The following is a 19,428-nucleotide window of genomic DNA, read 5'->3' as shown; positions in this document are numbered from 1 at the left end:
TCCTGCTGCTCAGCACTTGCACCCTGTTTATGCTTACTTACTTCCTGTAATTACTGTATTTGCCTATTTGATTCCCCCACTGGGCTGTGACTTCTTTTTCAGGCAGTGGCTCTCTCTCATTCATCCACTGCCCTCTCTCTACCCTCTAAATGCCTAGCAGGGAAAAGTGCCATTCATAATAAGTTGAATTGGTGGTGGGGATGGAGATGAGTGGTAAGATGGCTATCATTCTATGAATCTGGTGGAACTGAGTAGGAAAATGTGCCAGGACTAATTTGGGGTTGGACTGGGAAGCTCAGGATGCACGGGAAGGATCAGAATGTGAGTATAAGGAATATCGAGGTAAGTTAGGTGGGGTGAGAGCAGACAAACTCTCCGTGTAACCTATCTAGACATGGGACTCTGGAAGATTGAGGGAATTTCCTATTCCTTCTACAATATAGGATTCCATTTTAGATACTAGAATACCTACTGTAGAAGAAGTAGGTCTTATTCTCAGCTCTGTTCCACCTCAGTGCTAAAGCTATGCATATCTTGAGATACTAGGCCAATCTCCCTCATAGGATGGAGTCATAGAAAGAGAAAATAGGTAAATCTATACTCAAGTTTTGTGAGTGAGTGGACAAACCCACTGACCACTCTGCAAAAAGAAGACTGGGCAATCTACTTCCTAAAGATTTACTGCCTCACAAACCCAAAGGGGGTCACTATGAGTTGGAATTGACTTGATGGCAGTGAGTTTTGTGCGTGTGTGTGTTGGGGGGCAACTCCCATTTCCTCTACAGTCCTCCAGTGTCTGATCTGGGAAGTACTGTGTTCCTCTATTTCACGGATACCGGTTTCTAAGACAGCCTTGAAGGCCCTGACACCTGGGTGATGAGCCAATACCTCAGGAATGGACATCAGTAGGAAGCCTGGTGACTCAGGGCCTCAAGAATGGCGTTGGGCAAGCCACCAGACTAGCTGCCTGAACTTCCTCCTTCTTGTTGAGGTGGCAACAAGGAACTCAACTCTGGGTATCCAAGTTATCCTTCCAAATTCTGGACCTCTAGTTGTTGTCTCTTGGTCAGCACTGCTGCCATGCAGGGGCCCCCAGAAACTGATCAGGGCTTAAGGGAGGGAAGGTCAAAGGTTAAGAAGGTAAAAAAAGTAAACACAATAGAACTTCAAAGGAACCTCACTTTTCTACTTTAAGCTACGAAAACCACTTCTCAAATCCAAGATAGTCTCCTATCCTTTCTTCATGTCCTTCCTCTCAGTTTTCCCCAATCTGGCTGCTTATCTCTGTTGATCACAGTGGGGGAAGGCTGAGATTTTTAAAACCAAAGATTTAACATTTTGACCCCCCCCATAGTTCTATAATTTTAGGATTTTTACTTTTCTCCTTTGTTATTCTGCCATTGCTCAAGGTTTGAAGGTGAAGACAATAGGCATCTCCTCTTTCTCAATGTGCTTATTCAGCTCCTGCCACTTCAAAAGATACCACACCCAGGCACATGCTAAAGAACCAAGCCCACCTAGCTGGGGAGGCCCAGGGCCCTGAGGCTTGGCAGCAGATGGCCCTGGAAGGGGTGTGAGTGGAATGCCTTGGGCCTGCCCCACTGAGTCACCTAGTGGTGTTGTTATTATCCTTGTTGCTGTCTGAAGTCCCTGCTCAGCTTCCCAGACCTCTGTGGAAACAGGAGCAGCTCCCATCCTTCCAACCTTTCCAGAAAAGCTGCCAGCCTGATGGTGAGCCGAATGGGGTGGGGGGTGGGGGACTGGGAGTGGTTGGGACAATGGGGAGACCTGGGGCCTGGATCAGTGCCCCTTCTTCCCATGCTGCCACCTCCTCCTACTTCGTGTTGGGGACTTGGGGGAGGGAGGATTTCCGTCTTCTCTCCGTCCCCTGTTCCTCATACAAGAAGCTTCCCCTCCTCATTTCTCCCTCTGGCCTTGGCCCCCACCGACCCAGTGCTGCAGGTGTCAGGGGCTTTTCAGCCTTGCCACTGTGCCATCTCTTCCCCAGTACGGGCAAAGCCCACGATGTCTGCTTCCCCCACGTGGGGATCCCACTCCACTCCCCCCCGGCTTCGGTGACTCCCCCTCCCTCATGCCGATGCCCCCAGGAACCTCCTGGGCTTCGGATAGGCCCTCTGGTCCCAGAGCAGGATTATGAAAGACTGGAGGATTGTGAACCTGACGGGTCCCAAGATTCACCCCTCCACGGGGAGGAGCAGCAACCCCTGCTTCATGTACCTGAAGGGCTCCGGGGTAAGTGTGTATGTGAGTGGGGGTGTGGGGCTTATTGGCTTACCTAAACCAGGCTGGTCCTCTGGCAACTAGTAGGGGGAGAGGAAAACTGAACACTCAGTTGAGAGTGCCACATTCCAGTGCTCTCCCCTGTGCCTAGGCTCCTGGCATCACATCCAGAACCTGGACAGCTTCTTTACCAAGATATCCTTTGGACCCAGGACAGGCAAAAAGCCTCTTTTGGACCAGCATCACTCTTGGCAGGGAGACTCAGAGGTTGTGAGTGGGTCTAGGGGGCTTGCTGGGGAGTATTGAGGGGGTGGTGTCTTCAGGAAAGGCCCATTTTGCTTATTCCTTGATGAACCTGACACATCTACAGCTATCACCAGCGAAATGGCTTTGCCTGTATCCTGCTGGATGATGTCTTCCAGCTGGGGTAAGATGCTTATCCTGGACACCAAACTCTGTCCTCTGGGGCCCTCCTATCATCTTGCTTCCTTAATGGCACCTACTTCTAATGCACCTGATGATTTTCTGAGCAGCCCAGTGTCTAGCCGAGTGGGGAGGATGACTCCAGGCTTGTCTGGGGCTGGGACCAGCAGCTTGCCTGGCCATCAGACTTCATCACTGCCTCATCCCTGTATCCCCTAGACAATTTGTTTTCATTGTCACCTTCACAACCTTCCTCCTTTGCTGTGTGGATTACAACATTCTCTTTGCCAATCAACCAAATAACCATACTAGATCTGGGCTGCTCCACAGCAAAGTGACCTTGTCAGATGCCATCCTATCCTCGGCCCAGTGTGCTGAGCGGTGAGTGACATCCTGGGGGGCAGGACAGCCATGCTGGGGAGAGGAATAGACAAGAGCCCCCACTCCTTTTGCCCCTTGACCTAGATCAGTAGTCCTCAAACTTTCATCTCAGGATGTCTTTATATACTTAAATTTGATTGATACAAGCTTTTGTTTATGAGGGTAAAATCTACTTATATTTATCCTGCATTTGTTGTTGTGTGCTGTCAAGTCAATTCTGACTCATAGTGACCCTATATGACAGAGTAGAATGGCCACACAGGTTTCTCAGGCTGTAATCTTTATGAGAGCAGATCACCAGGATTTTTCTCCTGTGGAACCACTTGTGGGTTTGAACTGCTGACATTTTGGTTAGCAGCCAAGCACTTAACCATTGTATCACCAGGGCTCCTTGTATTTACCCTTTTAGATATTAAAGCCAAGAACATTTTTTAAAACATAAGCACGTATAAGCACATATTCCATTGGCTGTCTGTGTGATGACATGTTCAATGTCATGAAGCGTCTGGAAAACTCTACAGTACATTCATGAGAGAATAAGAATGAAAAATGCACAAAACACCTTAGTGTTATGTGAATAGTTTTGACTTTTGAGATCCTTGTAAGGATCTTGCAGACACCCCAGGTGTCCCTGGACCACATTTTGAGAATTACTGGTCTAGGTGCATCCCTGTGCCCCCTGACTGTTTTCCATTACTATTGGGCTCCCACCTTTTTCCTCACTATCTGTCTAACCCCATACAGGATCCATTCCAGCCCACTCCTGGTCTTCCTACTGGTCCTGGCTGTGGGCTTCTGGCTGTTCCAGCTGCTTTGCTCAGTCTGGAACCTTTTCAGCTATTGGGACATCCAAGTATTTTACAGGGAGGCTCTGCACATTTCCCCGGTGAGCTGAGTGGGTGTGCCTGAGTGGAAGGATGGAAGGGTGCCATGACAGAGTGTTGAGTCAGGGGAAGGAGTGAGGGCTGTACATATGGAGGGACCAATTGGAAAGAGCAGAAAGGGTTAGGCCTTATTGACACCTATCCTAGGTCCAGAATAATGCTAGGTGATGGGGAGCATAACTTGCATAATAGGTTCTTACCCTAATGGAGCTTAGTTTATTTACATAAGATGATTTATAGTCTCGTGTTTGTGGTAGAAACAATAAGTGTTTAGTGGAAATAGGATTATCTGGCTTTTGAGTGGGCTTGGAAGAACAGGCAAGGAGAGGAGGGCATTCCAAGCCCTGGTGCAGGAAGATAGAGAAAATCAGTGAACATCTATGGGCAGCAGAGGAGACTGAGGCACTAGCTGCAACTGAGCATTCTTTCTGGAAGTACTCCCTGCACAGAACATCAACTAACCCTCTGCTCAGTCTTCCTAACACTGCTCTGGCCCTTGGGCCCCTGCCCCTCCACTTGGATGTTCAGTGGCCCCCTGAGACCCCAAGATAAAGTTCAAACCCTTAGTCTGGCATTCAAGGCCCTCTATCAGGTGACTAACACCTGTCTTCTAGTCTTACCTCCTATTTCAGTAAGCCATGAGGTTGGCCTTTTCACAGTTTTCTGGTCATGTTTTGGCCTTTCTTTCCTTTCGTGTTCCTTTATGCTCTGTACTTAAATACTTTCTTTAAGGCAATAGCTCAGAGGCTATCTTCTGCAACAAGCTTCCCTGTTCCCCCTCAGAAGTCCAGAATCTTCTGTACACCTCTTCTAATAAAGGAGAAAGGTTTTTGAAGGCTCTTTTGAGTCAGGGAGCCTAAAGCATAGAGCAGACAGACGTAGGGAGAGCCAGGGAAGTAGAGGCATGGGAGAACAGGCTTTGACCACTGCTAACCCTTCTCTTTTGCCTTCTCCCTTCTTTTCCTTCTTTCCCTACTCTTTCCAGGGGAAGGGGACACATTGGGATGAACTGGAAAGGCTGCCCTGGAGGGACTTGACTAACCTGGACTAGGGAAGCTGGGTGAAATGGGGCTAAAATGAGGTTGTAGCCCTCCAAATGAACTTTAACAGCCTCTGAGGCACGGACACTGCCAGTATTTTAGGAACGTAAATCTGGTGATGGAGTGCAACGGGATCTGAAGTAGGACAGGGCTGGGGTCTCAAAGCAAGCTGAGGCAAAAAGTGGTGAGGATTCTGGACAAGAGTTGGCAGGTATATGAGAAATGGGCAAGGAGAGATGTCCCTATTAGCTGCCAGCATTCTATGTCTTCTATGTGTTGACTGAGGGGGATCAGAAAAACTTGTTCTTAAGGATTTCACAATGCAATTGATAAGCCAGACTATACGCTTGAAGAGCTAACTAGTGAGGTATCACCAGGAAACACACTACTGATGGCCACATGAGTAGCAGGGACTATGAGAACAGAGTGGTTCAACAGAGTATGAAAAGAAATAGGAAGTGCTTTGTTAGTGAGGACTGGATACAGGATTGAGGGAGTCAAGAGAGGGAAGAAAGGTGAAAGTTTTCATGTCTGAGTGAAGCTGGGACTGTGGAAGGTGGGAGAGGGGAGGAGTGTAGTTTTGGTCATGGTGAGTTTGTGGCACATTTTAGAAGCCCTTTTGGGGGAACTGAATTTGGGTATCACTGGCAGAGGATTCTGAGGGTGGCTGGTGCTCACCACTTCCCTCTCTTCAGGAGGAGCTCAGCTCCATGCCATGGGCAGAGGTGCAGTCCCGCCTTCTGTCGCTGCAGAGGAGTGGTGGGCTGTGTGTGCAGCCGCGGCCTTTGACAGAACTAGATGTCCATCATCGCATCCTGCGCTACGCCAACTACCAGGTGGCCCTGGCCAATAAGGGCCTGCTGCCTGCCCGCTGCCCGCTGCCCTGCGGAGGGGACATGGCCTTCCTCAGCCGCGGCCTGGCGCTCAACATCGACTTACTCCTCTTCCGTGGTCCCTTCTCGCTCTTCCGAGGCGGCTGGGAGCTGCCTGAGGCCTATAAACGCAGAGAGCTGCGTGGCGTTCTGGCCGCGCGCCTGGGCCGCGCAACGCTGCTGCTAGCTGCAGCCAACCTAGCGCTGAGCCCGCTGGTGCTGGCCTGGCAGGTGCTGTACGCTTTCTACAGCCACGCCGAGCTGCTGCGGCGAGAGCCGGGTACGCTCGGGACCCGCGGTTGGTCGCGGCTGGCGCGTCTGCAACTGCGTCACTTCAATGAACTGCCACACGAGCTGCGTGCGCGCCTGGCCCGCGCCTACCGCCCAGCCACCGCCTTCCTGCGCGCCGCCGCGCCGCCCGCGCCTCTTCTTGAGCTGCTGGCGCGCCAGCTCGTCTTCTATGCGGGCGCGCTCTTCGCCGCGCTTCTTGTGCTAACAGTTTACGACGAAGACGTACTCACCGTGCAGCACGTGCTCACCGCCATGACCGCGCTCGGTGTGACGGCCACTGTGGCCAGGTGCGACGGGAGGCCCAGGAGCCCGATTCCTGCCAGCTTCTGGATGCTATTCACAAGTCCTTCTAACAGCGGGCCCTTTCTTCACCCCATCTCGCCTCCAGGTCTTTCCTTCCCGAGAAGCAGTTACAGGGCCGCTCTGCGGCTCTCCTCCTCCAGACAGCTCTGGCTCACATGCATTACCTCCCAGAAGAGCCTGGCCCTGCGGGCAAGACAGGTCCTGTCCGCAACGTCGGCGCCTACCGGCAGATGGCACAACTGCTGCAGTATCGGGCGGTGAGGGTGGGAGTGGGGAGGGCCCAGAAGGGGCTGCACCTAAGGCAAAGGCCACTTTGGGCCTAGAGGGTGACTGGGTGGGAGGTTTCCTGACCTGGCGAGTGCCCCTGGGGGGTCTCTTGGTCTTAATTATTGGTGTGGGCCCTCCTTAGCAACTCCTCCTCAGCCTTTTTCTCTCTGTTCCCCAGATCTCCCTCCTGGAGGAGCTCCTTTCTCCTCTGCTCACCCCTCTGTTTCTGTTCTTCTGGCTTCGTCCTCGTGCCCTGGAGATTATTGATTTTTTTCATCATTTCACTGTGGATGTGGCCGGAGTTGGGGACATTTGTTCCTTTGCCCTTATGGACATTAAGCGCCATGGCCACCCTCAGGTTAGAGCTCTTTTCTGGCTTACAGTAGTGTTAATTAAGGTCAACTAGGCGTTTGCATCCTAGCTCCTCACTTGCCGCTTGTGACCTTGAGCAAGTCATTCCACTTCCTGGGTCTTCTTTTCCTCATCTATAAGATGTGAGATGAAGACATTGGTAGTAACCAATATCCAGAGCTGTTGGGAGGGTTAAATGAGATGATGTATGTAGAGCACTTTTCAGGTTCCTGGTGTAATAGCTAATACCACCAGAGTGGTGGAGAAACGGCTGGTCAGTGGGTGGGGTGGAGTAAAGATGGCTTCCCTACCAAGGAAGCCAGAGTCTGCTGGGGGACTGCATATGTACAGGCCTACAACCCGTAAAGTCTGTGCTGTATCCCTGTATTGGATTCAGACCCAGGCCCTGCCCTGCTGCTGTACTTTTGGATGAACTTGAGCTAGGCTCCATCTTGGCCTCAGTTTCTTGGATAGTGTTTCCTGTCCTGCCTGCCCCTTAATGTTCCCATTGTAGCTATAAAGCGGTGTCAACAGCACCTGAAGGACTGTTCTTGCTGTCAGTGGCTCTCAGCAGGACAAACAGAGGCCTCACTGGGTCAGCGTGCAGAAGATGGAAAGACAGAGCTCTCTTTGATGAGATTCTCCCTGGCACATCCACAATGGCGCCCTTCAGGGCACAGCTCTAAGTTTCTGTGTCATCTTCGGGGCCTAGTTCAACAAGATGCAGCCAGATGGGGCACAGCCTCAGTCCGCAGCCCCCTTACCCCTGGGCAGCTCAGCGACTCTACTTCATCTCTAGTGAGTCCTAGGCCTACTCCCCTGCCACCTCCTAACCCCTCACCTCTCTTTTCTTCTCTTGCCTCACCATTTATACTAGCCTGCAACACTGGCCCAAACCAGCCTATTCTCTTGCTTTCTTTAGACCTCCTCCCTCCCTTTTTGCCCTCTCTTCTGACTCTCTCTTCTGCTTTTCTTCTTTTGCTTCTAGCCAGAGGCCTTCCTGGCCAACCTCTTGGTGCACCCACTCCTGCCCTCAAGGGATCTGAGCCCCACAGCCCCTTGCCCAGCTGCAGCCACAGCCAGCCTCCTGACCTCCATATCCCGGATTGCCCAGGACCCCAGGTGGTGGCCTGAAACATAAGGCAGTGTGGGTTGTGGAACTGCTCCTCCATACGGAAGGAGATGAGGCATTGTGGGGAGATTGGGAAGGGGAGGTCAAGTCTGGCCCTTGCCATGGGGTTTAGTGATGAAAGGGCTATGTCTTTTTGATCTATGGCACTCTGTGCTCCAGCTGTATGTCCCCAGGAGGCACTGGGGGCCAGAAATTGGCACAGCTCCCAGAGCTTGCTTCTGCTGAGATGAGTCTCCATGCCATCTATCTGCATCAGGTGAGTGGAGGGGTGCAGAAAAGAGAAAGGTGGGGGAGAAAGGAGGTGAACAACATGAAGACTGGGGAGAGGGCTAGAATCTAAGGAAATATTTAACAGAAACTGGCAGAGAGGATTTAAAAACCCTCTACTTGGCTTAGGGGTTTAACATTGTATTCAGGGCAGGAGTTGTCCCTCATTCCTCTTCCCTTACATCTAGCTTCATCATCAGCAGCAGCGGGAACTGTGGGGAGAGGCTTCAGCCTCTTCATTGTCAAGACCCTGGTCTAGCTCCTCACATCCACTCTCACCTGATGAGGAGAAGCCATCCTGGTCAAGTGATGGTGAGGAGTTGGGGTACCCAGGGAACAGACATTGGGTGGACACTGGGCATCAAGGGCATTGCCCACCTGATGGATTTCTTACCAGGCTCCAGTCCTGTCTCCAGCCCCAGACAGCAGTGGAGAGTGCAGAGGACCCAGAATCTGTTTCCTGGAGAATTTCAGGAGACCACAGAAATCCAGCAGGAGCCTTGTCAGAATCCTAGTACTGACTGAGAAACTGCCTCAAGTGTCAGTATGGTTTGATTTGGGATGGAGAGGGGGAAAATTAAATATTGAGGAGGGAGAAAGGAATGAGTAGGAAATTGGGTGGAGCCAGGCTTGGAGGGATTGGAATAGTGATGGGAATTTGGGGTGATGGGATGGCAATCTCTGGAATCTAGACCCCCAGATTGCTTGCCAAGAGCTTTCTCCTCCCACAGGCGCCTAGCTTCTCCAGGTGCAGGAAATTGGAAGGAGTGGAATGGAGGACACACTGAGCTCTTTTCAGAGATCTGCCATCCCCCAGATTACAGACCCAGGGATGCCTTTTTTGGGCAGGACCTGGCAGTCAATGAGGAACTCACCCCTGAGACCAGTGGAGCGTGGGAGAGAAGATGCTAAAGGCATCTGGAAACAAGTTTAGAGATGGTCCCCACATTGGGAGGGTGGGATGAGGGGAGGCCCCCAACTGGTTAAAATTTCCTCAAAGAGGAGGGCAGGCAGGGGCCAAGGTGGAGGCCAAACTAATGTCAGGGAAACAATGAGGCTTTAGCTCTCCTTTAGGTCCTCATGGACTTATAGTGAAGGTGGTGGGTGGGGTGGGGTGGAGACTATGAATGGGATGACTCCAGAGGCCTAATGTTTTGCAGTTCTGTGTGATGTCTTAGGAAGTGGGTGGGGTTCATCATCTTGTATGAAATCAGCAGTAAAGATTGTTTATAGCTGTGTTTATGTCTTTGTGACTGTGGTCTTCTGGCACACCCACCCCAAGTCCTACCTGCTTCCTCAATCCTTAATGGAGAAAAAAGGGAGCAGAGCTTCCTGAAGCAGTGTTTTCTAGAAAACTGGGTCAATGTGGAGAGTGTAGGCTTTTCCTTGGTAAGTAGGGGTGGAATCCTGTCAAATAACTGCTACCCCACACCTGTACAAAGGTACTCCAAGTTAAAAGGCAAAGCTTTCCATTCTATAGTTGTATTTGACTGTGAAGTTATTAGAATGTTATTAGATATCTTAGCATCACTCACTAACCCTTGACACAATCTCTTATGGTAAATATTTAATAATAAATATTTAAATGATTCAGCGATTAGGTTTACCTCCTGAAGAGAGGTAAGGGGAATCTAAACGTAATCTAAAAACAGTACAAAGGAGGTAATAGTAGATTCTGGAATATTACTGCTGGAAAGGGCCTTCCAGATTTAGTCCAACCCCAGTTAGGGAAATGGGCCTGAAGATAGGAGACATTTTGCCCTGTTCCCAGGAATGAGATTGATTCTCCGGCAGACTTTGGACAGACAGACGTGGACAAGCACCACATGAAGGGAGGGAAAGATGGCTAGATTCTCCCCGGAACTGAAGTAGAAAGAAAAAGGGCTTTCAGGTGCCAGGGGTGTCTGGGCCTGGCAGGTCGAAAGCCCAGGGTACTGCACCCCGCAGCTGCCGCTCCTGCAAGGAAAAGCTCTGAGTACGAATGCGGCTTGTCACTTCCTGAGTGCGCAGGGTGAGCCCGAAAATGTCCTCGTGGTAGCGTTGCTGATCCTGCAGGGAAGGAGGGCCCTGGCTCAGAAGCAGTCTGAGATCTGAGCAGGACTCAGGTGGGGGGGGGGGCGCTTGGGCTCCGCTCCCTCCTCGACCTGGACCCGGACCCCGCCCTCACCCGTATTACCCCCATCGCGTCCCTCCCCTATCCCCTCCCCTTCCCCGTCCCCTCCCCCATCCCCGTCCCCTCTTCCCTCTCCCGTCCCCTTCCCCCTCTTCCTGTGCTCAGGCCTCGCCCTTTCGCACACGCAGTACGCCGATGACGTCGCCGGCCTCTTCCAACTCCATGTCGCCCTCCACTGCCAGGATGCGTTGCACTGTTTGCAGGACGTTGGTCGCCATGGTGACATCACCGCAAACGAACATGTGGCCCAGCTCGAGGCACAGCACGCGGTGCACCTCGGAGGCCAGCTCAGTCCTCAGGAGGTCTTGCACGTAAGTCTGAGGGAGGTGGGGTTAGGGATGGTGGAGCCTAGGGGACAGCCCCGGATATGAAAAGTCTCGGGAGAGGTGGAACCAAACACTGGGCGCGTCTTTAATGCAGGAGTGGGAGAGCCTAAGGGGCCTCTAGGGTTAAGGGTGCTGTCTGATGGAGGGTGGGGGCTGAGGGGCTGGGTGAAGGGACTGGGCTCCTGATCTGAGCTCAGGTCGGCCTTGGTTTTTCCCCTTTCATTCAGGTTATCCCTGTCTTCACTCAGGTTATCACTGAGTCCTCAGGGTCCGCACCTTGGGGCTGTCGGGTTCCCGGGAGAAGGCGGTGAGAACTCGGCCAAACACCCCGCGCTGTTGGGCGTCTTGCACCTCCTCACGGTAGAGGTGGTCGAGTTGGGAGCATCGGCAGCCAAAGACCAAGGTCATGGGGGCGGGTTGCAGCCCTGTAAATAGCACTGGGGCTCACCACTGCACCCTTCCCTGGGGCGTAGCCCAGGTACTCCTACCCCTTCTGACTATGTGGGCCCAGGGCTGACAGCCCAAACCTTTCAGGCTGAAGCAATCATTGAAAAGGATTTTTCTAGAAGAGTTCAGAATGTTTTCATAGCGATCCTGCCTTATTTCTGATTGACAGTTTGACCATGGCTCAAAGAAGGTTGGTGACGTGCCTCAGGTGGAATGGCCAGTGGCCCAGCTGTGCTAGAAGTCGGGGCTTCTGGCCTATAATTTCACACCCTTTACTTTGTCTAAAGGAGCTCTGGTGGCGCTGTGGAAAGGCATTCAGCTGCTAACTAAAAGGTTGCTGGTTTGAATCTACCAGCTGCTCTGTGGAAAAGAAATGAGGCAGTCTGCGTCTGTAAAAATTTACAGCCTTAAATCTTAAAAAGGTTTGCCCCCTATGGGGGTCCCTATGAGTCGGAATTGACACGATGGCAGTGGATTTGGGTTTACTTTGTCTAATGTTGCACCCCTAGAACTCTCTCCAGCCCTTTCCCATCTCCAGCCCCATATTCTCAGTTACATCTCCTGTCTCTTGATATACTATCTTGGGCACTCCAACTCCAACCTGATCACCTTCCTTAGGTCTTGGACACACCTAGGTAAGCTCTGGCAGAGTCCAGAATCTATTTGGGGCATTTTTTCTGTCTTTTAGTCCCAGCTTTGCCCCTTCCTTCTAGACTTCAATTCCTGTTTGTCCTTCCAAACCAAATCAAATTCACTGCCGTTGAGTCAGATCCGACTCGTAGTGACTCCTCCTTGGGTTTCCGAGGTGGTATCACTGCGGAGGTAGATTGCCCAATCTTCCTTCCGAGGAGTGGCTGGTGGTTCAAACCCACCAGCCTTCTGGTTAGCAGGCAAATGCCTTAGGCACTACGCATCCTTAATCGGTTTCAACACCCACTATGTGTCAGGTACCTGGAAACCTGACCAACAGAATCCTTGCCTCTACTTACGCATTCCGCCTTTGGTCTTATAAGCTTCATGTTTGTAGCCCTAGGTTGTAGTCCTCCTTTTCAGACCTGGTTCCTGCATTCCAGTTCCACCCACTTGCCCCTAGATTGTGAAACTCCATTGGCCTTCTAATCCTTTGGCTTCCAGCCTCACCTTTGCTTTCAATGTCGTGCAGCCTTTCCTGCCAGAAGCCCCGGAAAGGAGCAATGCCTGTGCCAGGTCCCACGAGGATGCAGGGCAAGCTGGGATCAGGTGGCAGCCGGAAGGAAGGAGCCCTGGCCAGAAAGACCTTCTGTCAGGCTCCCTTGGCTTCCCCAACTCCCCTGTTGTCAAAAGCAGCAGGGTCAGCCTGAGAGTGAGAGCTTCAACTGATAAGTGAGTTAATAGTGTAAAATTGCTTAGAATAGCATCTGGCCCACAATAAGCACTATGCAAGTGTTCATTAAAAGAACTGTACTGGCAGGTAGGAACACCCTGAGTCTGTGGTTTCCAGAGATTGGGCCAAAAGAAATATAGTTTAACTTTGGATTGAAGAATATTTTGATGTCTGAGATGAGGAGTTTTAGGAACTATGGAGAAAGGGAGGACAGAGTTCTGGTTCATAATGGGTCCACTGAGTGTGTTTATTTTAAATAATAACTTTAATGTTGATATTTGGTTTGTATTTAGTTTGTTGGTAGGTGTAATTTAGACTCATGGGTAGGTTTGGGCCACCAGGCCTAATTGGCATCATCCTGGGAATTCTTAGTTCTTCCAAGACTTTCAGCTTCCTGGCAGCTGGATGGAGCAAGACTTCTGAGCACAGTACAGTGCACAAAGGAAGGGCATCCTGAGATCCCTCACTTTCTTTGAGCCTCAGTGATACTATGGGCAAAGATGGCTTTTATCCTCATCCCATTTCTCTGGATAAAGTCGGGACTTGTGTACCACAGTCCCTGAGTGCCATGCCTCCCAACATCAGACTGACTCCAAGGACACTGAGATGACATTTTCAAAAAGCAACAGGGCCTTCTGGTTTATCCCAGCTCTGTCTCTTTGGGGGAGCTCTGGTAGCATAATACCTAAGGCATTTGACTGCTAACCAGAAGGCTGGTGGTTCAAACCCACCACCCACTCCTTGGAAGGAAGATTGGACAATCTACTTTGTAGAGATGCCACCTTGGGAATCCAAGGAGGGGTTGCTTTGAGTCGGAACTGACTCAACTCTTTGGGAGCTGTAGTTTCAGAGCAAATTAGTCCAAATTAGTGAGGGGGCCCAGATCATTCTGGAGGCCCAGGACTAGTCAGGTGTCCTGTCCTTGCCATGTTAAGTAAGTCCTCCCTTCTTTTGATAACACATCTACCAAAGTTACCACCTCACCCTCTGCACACCCACCACTGATTCCTCCATTTGTCCCTGGCCATCTGGGGCGCTTTTTCCAGTCCCTGCTTAGACAGACAAACTTTCTCTTCTTGCTGCTCCTTCCCTTCTCTCCTTCCTCTCTGCCCTAGCAGTGCCCCCTTACCCCCTGATGAAACAGGCCACAGGGTCTCCAGCTTTGAGTTGGCTCAGCCACGTGGAGCAGACTCCATAGTGCAGTGGGCCCAGCCCATCTGTGGGGTTAGGAAGAAGAAAGGGCCAGTGAGGAGCCACTTCCAGGGTCACTGCTGTGGCTTTGGCCCTGCCCCTCCTCAGCCTCACCCTGGGTCCTATATGCCAGCACAGCTACTGTAAGGTGTATCTCTCCTGGGTGGGCACTGGGTGCTGAGCTGACTGAGTAGTACCGTGGCTGAAGCAGAGGCAGCTGGGTGAGGAGCAGGGGGGCAGGCAATGCTACCGATGGAAACTGCTCCAGCACTTCCAGTAGCGTGGGGCATCGGAACCACTTCCACTCCTCATAGCGCCGGGGGTCCTGCAGGGGGGAGGGTGAAATGAGCTTATAACCCTTATAGCCCTTCCTATTTACTTCTCTGTATCACTCCTCTCAGCTGATCCTCCATAAGGTTTTTCCTCAGTTTAGGCCAAAATGTGCTTCTCAAGCACATTGACTGTGCTAGGTTCTTTAAAACTTTGAGAATCCAAAGAGGAGTTAGTAACTCTCAAACATGAATCTTGAAGCATCAGCCTGAAGTTTGCCAGGGGAAGATAGTCAAGATTGAGGCTTGCTTGGTTGCTTCTTCCCACTGGGTTCCCTCCCCTGCAGCTAGTCTACCTCACTCGCCCCACCTCCACTGGAGTCTGTTCTCCGCCATCCGCCCCCCCCCAGCCCCCAACCTGGCTGAGGGTCTCCAACTCCTGCTGTTCACTGGACTCTTCAGCTAGGCTGCTGAGCAGTCGAAGGAGTCGAGGGCTGGGTGGGGATGTGATGTCCAGGAAGAAGGTCAGAGCCTGGTGCAATGTGCATGGGGGAAGTCTGGGGTCCTGCACCCAGCCGGGCGGTGGGCCACCTGGGGAGGTATTAACAGGGAGCTCTGAGGAAAAAGCCAAGCCAGAACTGGATTATCTGGGCTGAGGACCACTTCTTGGGGAGTAACTAGGGTTGACTGTGGCTATGTGGTATTTACTAGAGAACTTGTCCTGAACTTTGGTGGATGATGGGTTTGTCTGGGCAGGCTTGGTGTGGCTAGGCTGCCAGGGGCACTTTCAGGAGGAGCCCAGAGGTGAGACAACAGGGTTTTGAATGTGCGTGTGTGCGTATAGGTGGGCTGAAGGGGGGAGGTGGTTCTAAGAAAGGAAGCAGGCCACCTTGGCTGAAGGTAGACAATGCCAGCTCTGTGCCCATGTCTGCAGCCCTCTGCCAGCTTGGGAGCCCTGGGGGCCATGGGGTTAACAGGCAGCTGGGATAGGCCAGAAGCATACTGCTGTGGCAGTTGGGCGCCCCTCACCAGGGCTGCCCTTCTCTAGCTGCTCCACTGTAATTGGCTCAGTGGGTGGTGGTGGGTCCTCCACACGGCTCAGCAGTGCCTCCACAAGGCCAGGCCGGTTGGGTGGGCAGATGCCGATGTGGTCTCCTGGCTGGTACTGCAGCCCTTGCTGCCCTCCAGTGTCTAGGCGCACAAGGATGGTGGCCCGGCTGGGGATCGGAGAGGGGCAGGTTACAAGGGGCAAGGAGAGGGTATGTGGGGAGAGAAGGGGCAGAGGCAGCTGGGGAGGGTTGGGGTAAGCAGTCTTGCTTACGTGGACTTGGTGCTTTGCAGGTTTTCTACTGAAAGGACTGTAGCTTGGAACATTTTCCGCCTATGCACATGGATCAGGCCTGGGGTAGGGTAGAAGGCAGAGGAGACGGACTGACCCATTTAGCTTGGTACCCTGTTGTTGTTGTTATGTGCCGTCGAGTCGGCCCCGACTCATAGCGACCCCTCCTTGGGTTTCCGAGGCAGTTATCACTACAGAAGTAGGATTGCCCAACCCTCCTCGGGAGCTCTGGTAGCATAGTGGCTAAGACACTTGCCTGCTAACCAGATGGCTGGCGGTTCAAACCCACCAGCCACTCCTCAGAAGGAAGGTTGGTACCCTGAGTGAGTGAATTTTGGGTCCTGGGGACCCCAGAGGTCAAGGAAGTCAAGCCTCACCTGGAAGCAACTGGAGGCCATTGGCTTGGGTGCTCAGCCGGTATCTCTGGCGCTTCCAGCTCCATTTAGGGCTGAATATGTCCCGAGCGGCAACCTTGGCATCTTCTCCCACACAGAAAGTCTCACAGGCGGCCTGAGATTGTTGAGGGGAGGGGGATGTTGGTGAGGGCTTGGAACGTCATGCCATCGGGTATTGCGTGAGCAAGGAATAGCTCAAGTTGGCTTTTAAAGCTCCTCCTTCCATCCTGGTGGGGCTGCTGGGGTGGAGGTGCCCAGGAAGGGTGTACAGGACTATGGGATCAGGAGCCCCAGTGGTAGGAGGGAAACTGAGATTGAACCTGAGGCCAAAGACAGGCTGAGGATGGGCCTTTGCACTTTAGCCCCTTCATGGGCCATAGGGCCCAAGGGCCCTAGGTATTCTTTTATGCATATCTATTCTTGTCACACTGAAGAGTTAACTTATATGACTGGTGTTGATTGTGTGTGTCCCCTGCCCCCTTCCCTGGAACACAAGGCTTGTCACAATAGCACTCGTGCATGCGTCTGTGTGTTCAAATTCTAATTCCTATACTTGTATTTCACATGCCCCACTGTCCTCATCCTCAAGCCTCCTTGGCTTCTTAAGAATATTAAATAAGGTACTTTATGTAAAGCCCTTAGTGCAGATAGTAGGTGCTCCTGGAATGGGACACAGAGTTCAGGGTGGTTAGGGAGACTTTAGCTGGTCTGTCTTCCCCTGCACTGAACCCAAGGGGCTGGTGTGGGACCTGTAGGGGTGGTGGGGTACTGGGAGGTCTGTATCCTATTTATTTCTGGTCAGGTACAAGCTCCCCAGCATGGGCCACTCCCTCTACTCCTTCCCCATATTGCTAAACCTGGTTCATTTTCCTTTTTTTTGGTAAAGTCTTGTATCTTTTCCTTCCTTGGCCTCCTCCCTTCCTTCCTGTTCCTATTATTACCACCCTGCCTTCAAAGTAATGTTCCTAAAATGTCTTGTGGTAATTCGTTTTCTTGTCCCATTCCACAGCTTCCAATGGTTTCTCTTCCTACAAATTCTTTAGTTTTGCTTTCAATTTCCCATTCTCTCCCAATCTAGTCTGTTTCTCCAGGTTGACCTTCTCCCCAGCAAACCCTCTACCTCCACCAGGCAGACCCTTGCATCCCACCTCCTAGAGGGTCTTCCTCCTCTACATCAGTCCTAACTTGGTAGGCTGGCACTGACCCAGCCCAGGACAGTGTCAGGACCAGAGCATGAGCTCCAAGCACAGTCCCTAAATCAGGCATATCTGCTCCATGAGGAAGCCCAGGCTTAAAGAAAATCACAGCCCCTCTGTCCTTTCCTCCGGTCTGGGCCCTGCTCAGGCCTGGCAGGCTTGTTAACAGGCTATACTTGGCAGCTCCTCTGGCTTTCTATAACTTTTGTCCTGGCCTTAGTTTCAGACTTCACCTCTCTCTGACCCTCTTGATCCTGTCATTCTTCCTCCATCATGCCTCCTCCTTTGTGTGTCTACTCACAGGACCCAGCCTGTGCCTGAATAAGCCTTCTACCTGCTAGCACCCTGTCTGTTCTCCAGCTGGGCTGGCATCTCCTGTCATTACTAGAACCATTCTGCTCACAACTCAGGACTGGAGCAGGAGGGCTAACTGTAATGGCAAAATGAGAATGGATTTCAGAAGGAACAAGAAGAAGCCAAGGAGGCAAACAGAATCAGAGCAGCCTCCAGACTCAGTATTGCAAGTCCTTAGCAGTAAGGCAGAGGGATCTAAATAACAGTGATGGTGTCCTATGTTGGAGTCAGAATTGAGGGCTGGTGGGGTGAACTAGGGTCAGATGTCATGGACGGGTGTCCTAGGACTCACCTGGAAGGCAGCCTGGGCCCAACCACGGAAGGCTTCCTCTTGGCCGCACAGCTCATCCCCCTGACCCAGTTGTAGCAGCCGCTCTCCACCTAGCTCCTCCAGCCGTGTGTCCACTGCTCGTGCAAAGGCGCAGAAGTGGGGATATGCCCGGGAGCCCAGCCCAAACACACAGAACCTGGAGGACAGGGAGTTGTCATGAGGGCCCATCCAGACCCCAGGCCACATTTGCCCAGGAGCCTGCCCTCCCAGCACTGTCCCAGAAGCAAACCTGAGGGTGCCCAGTGCTCCTGCACTGTCTGTGTTACTGGACTCCTTCCTTTTCCGCCGCCAGGAGGAGACTAGGGGGTCTGAGCAGGAAACGCTGTTGAAGCGCATTTTGTAACTCCTGGCAAGAGGGCAAAGACCAATGTCCTGGGGAACTGGAGAAGGGCCCAAGCACAGCTGGGGGTACCATGTCAGGCTTTGTGCCTAGGTGGGAAAAGCCCTGCCCTCAGTTTGGCTCCACTCTTTCAGAAGCTGGGTTGGGATTGGGGCTGGGGGCTAGCATCCTAAGGGTCTTTGAGCCTCTGGGTCTGCTTTGCTTCCCTTGCTCTGAAGGAGACCTCAGGACCACCCTCCTCTTAGAGTCCTGGGACTGCATGGGTAGGTCACAGGGAGAGCAGGAGGTCTGGGTGCCTTGAGGTCTTGATGAGGCAGGTGTCCTCACACCTGTCCTCCAGCCTATTGGGAAAATGGCCTAAGGCACAGAGGGAGAATGCCTTAGATCTCCTTTTCTCTTGTGTTGCCACACATCCCACTGTCCCTTGGCCCCCCAAAACTCCCATCCCCTCTCACTTGTGCTGTTCTGGCCGAGGGGAACTGTTGTAGGGGCTGGACATTTCCATCAAGGCGGCTGCAAAGCTCTGTATGAAGGGAAGGAAGTATGTCAAGGTATGTGCTACTGACAAGCACTTACTTTCTAGACCCTTTTCAGTGTCTTTACATACATGTCTGTGTGGGCTGGGTGTTTTTTAAAATTAAAAATGGAACCATGCTATACTCCATATACTTGCTTGTTAATAACCTATCATTTAAAAACTTTCTTCCTGGTCAGTATACCAAGATTTACCTCTTTCTTTTTAATGGCTTTATGTTATTGTTAACTGCTGTCAAGTTGGCCCTTTTTGTGTTGACTCCATGTATTACAGAGTAACTGCTCCATAGGGTTTTTTGACTCTAATCTTTATGGAAGCAGATTGCCAGACCTTTTCTTCTGTGCAGCTTCTGGGTGGGTTTGAACTGCCAACCTCTAGGTTAGCAGCTGAGTACAAACCCGGGTTCCTAATGGCTCCATGGTATCCATCATTTGAATGTACTATAATGTATAAAACTTCCCTCTGATTGAAGGATATCTGGTGGTCTCTGAATAATGCTTAATCACACACTCCTGTGTATATAGCCTTGCTTCCTGTTTTGCATATGTCAGTAGGGTAGTACTTAGAAGTGGAATTGTTAAAGTGGAATTGGATTTAAAAAACTTACTGAGCAATACACTGCATAATGTGGATGAACTTGGAGGACATTATGCTGAGTGAAATAAGTCAATCACAAAAGGACAAATATTGTATTAGTCCGTTATTGTAAAAGTTAAA

General features: G+C 51.6%; 2 protein-coding genes across 2 annotated transcripts in view; one reads left to right on the top strand and one right to left on the bottom strand.

The window, feature by feature from the left end:
- Positions 1-1,728: 1,728 nt before the first annotated feature.
- ATG9B (autophagy related 9B) lies at positions 1,729-8,977 on the top strand. Its single transcript, XM_007950115.1, is given in 14 exon segments — positions 1,729-2,065; positions 2,068-2,253; positions 2,393-2,436; positions 2,604-2,668; positions 2,884-3,045; positions 3,790-3,931; positions 5,665-6,419; positions 6,521-6,692; positions 6,881-7,060; positions 7,615-7,851; positions 8,042-8,175; positions 8,345-8,441; positions 8,641-8,764; positions 8,850-8,977. Coding segments are annotated over 14 exon segments (2,763 nt in total).
- A 1,362-nt stretch (positions 8,978-10,339) lies between these two features.
- The window catches only part of NOS3 (nitric oxide synthase 3), a 19,909-nt gene continuing 10,820 nt past the window's right edge, over positions 10,340-19,428 (bottom strand). Inside the window, exons 14-26 of the mRNA XM_007950112.2 lie at positions 18,632-18,699; positions 18,066-18,182; positions 17,798-17,972; positions 15,938-16,070; positions 15,543-15,621; positions 15,251-15,438; positions 14,640-14,812; positions 14,067-14,277; positions 13,891-13,978; positions 12,539-12,660; positions 11,228-11,376; positions 10,748-10,942; positions 10,340-10,501 (exon numbers count right to left, since the gene is read on the bottom strand). Of these exons, the coding sequence (XP_007948303.1) occupies positions 10,340-10,501; positions 10,748-10,942; positions 11,228-11,376; positions 12,539-12,660; positions 13,891-13,978; positions 14,067-14,277; positions 14,640-14,812; positions 15,251-15,438; positions 15,543-15,621; positions 15,938-16,070; positions 17,798-17,972; positions 18,066-18,182; positions 18,632-18,699 (1,860 nt within the window). The remainder of the gene's footprint in view (positions 10,502-10,747; positions 10,943-11,227; positions 11,377-12,538; positions 12,661-13,890; positions 13,979-14,066; positions 14,278-14,639; positions 14,813-15,250; positions 15,439-15,542; positions 15,622-15,937; positions 16,071-17,797; positions 17,973-18,065; positions 18,183-18,631; positions 18,700-19,428) is intronic.

Source organism: Orycteropus afer, unplaced genomic scaffold (genome assembly GCF_000298275.1).
Source record: "Orycteropus afer afer isolate SDZICR_OR568_19922 unplaced genomic scaffold, OryAfe1.0 scaffold00264, whole genome shotgun sequence".
In the NCBI taxonomy this organism is placed as follows: Eukaryota; Metazoa; Chordata; class Mammalia; order Tubulidentata; family Orycteropodidae; genus Orycteropus; species Orycteropus afer.
The sequence above is the reverse complement of the archived record's forward strand: the minus strand, read 5'-3'. Positions and strand labels throughout refer to the sequence as shown.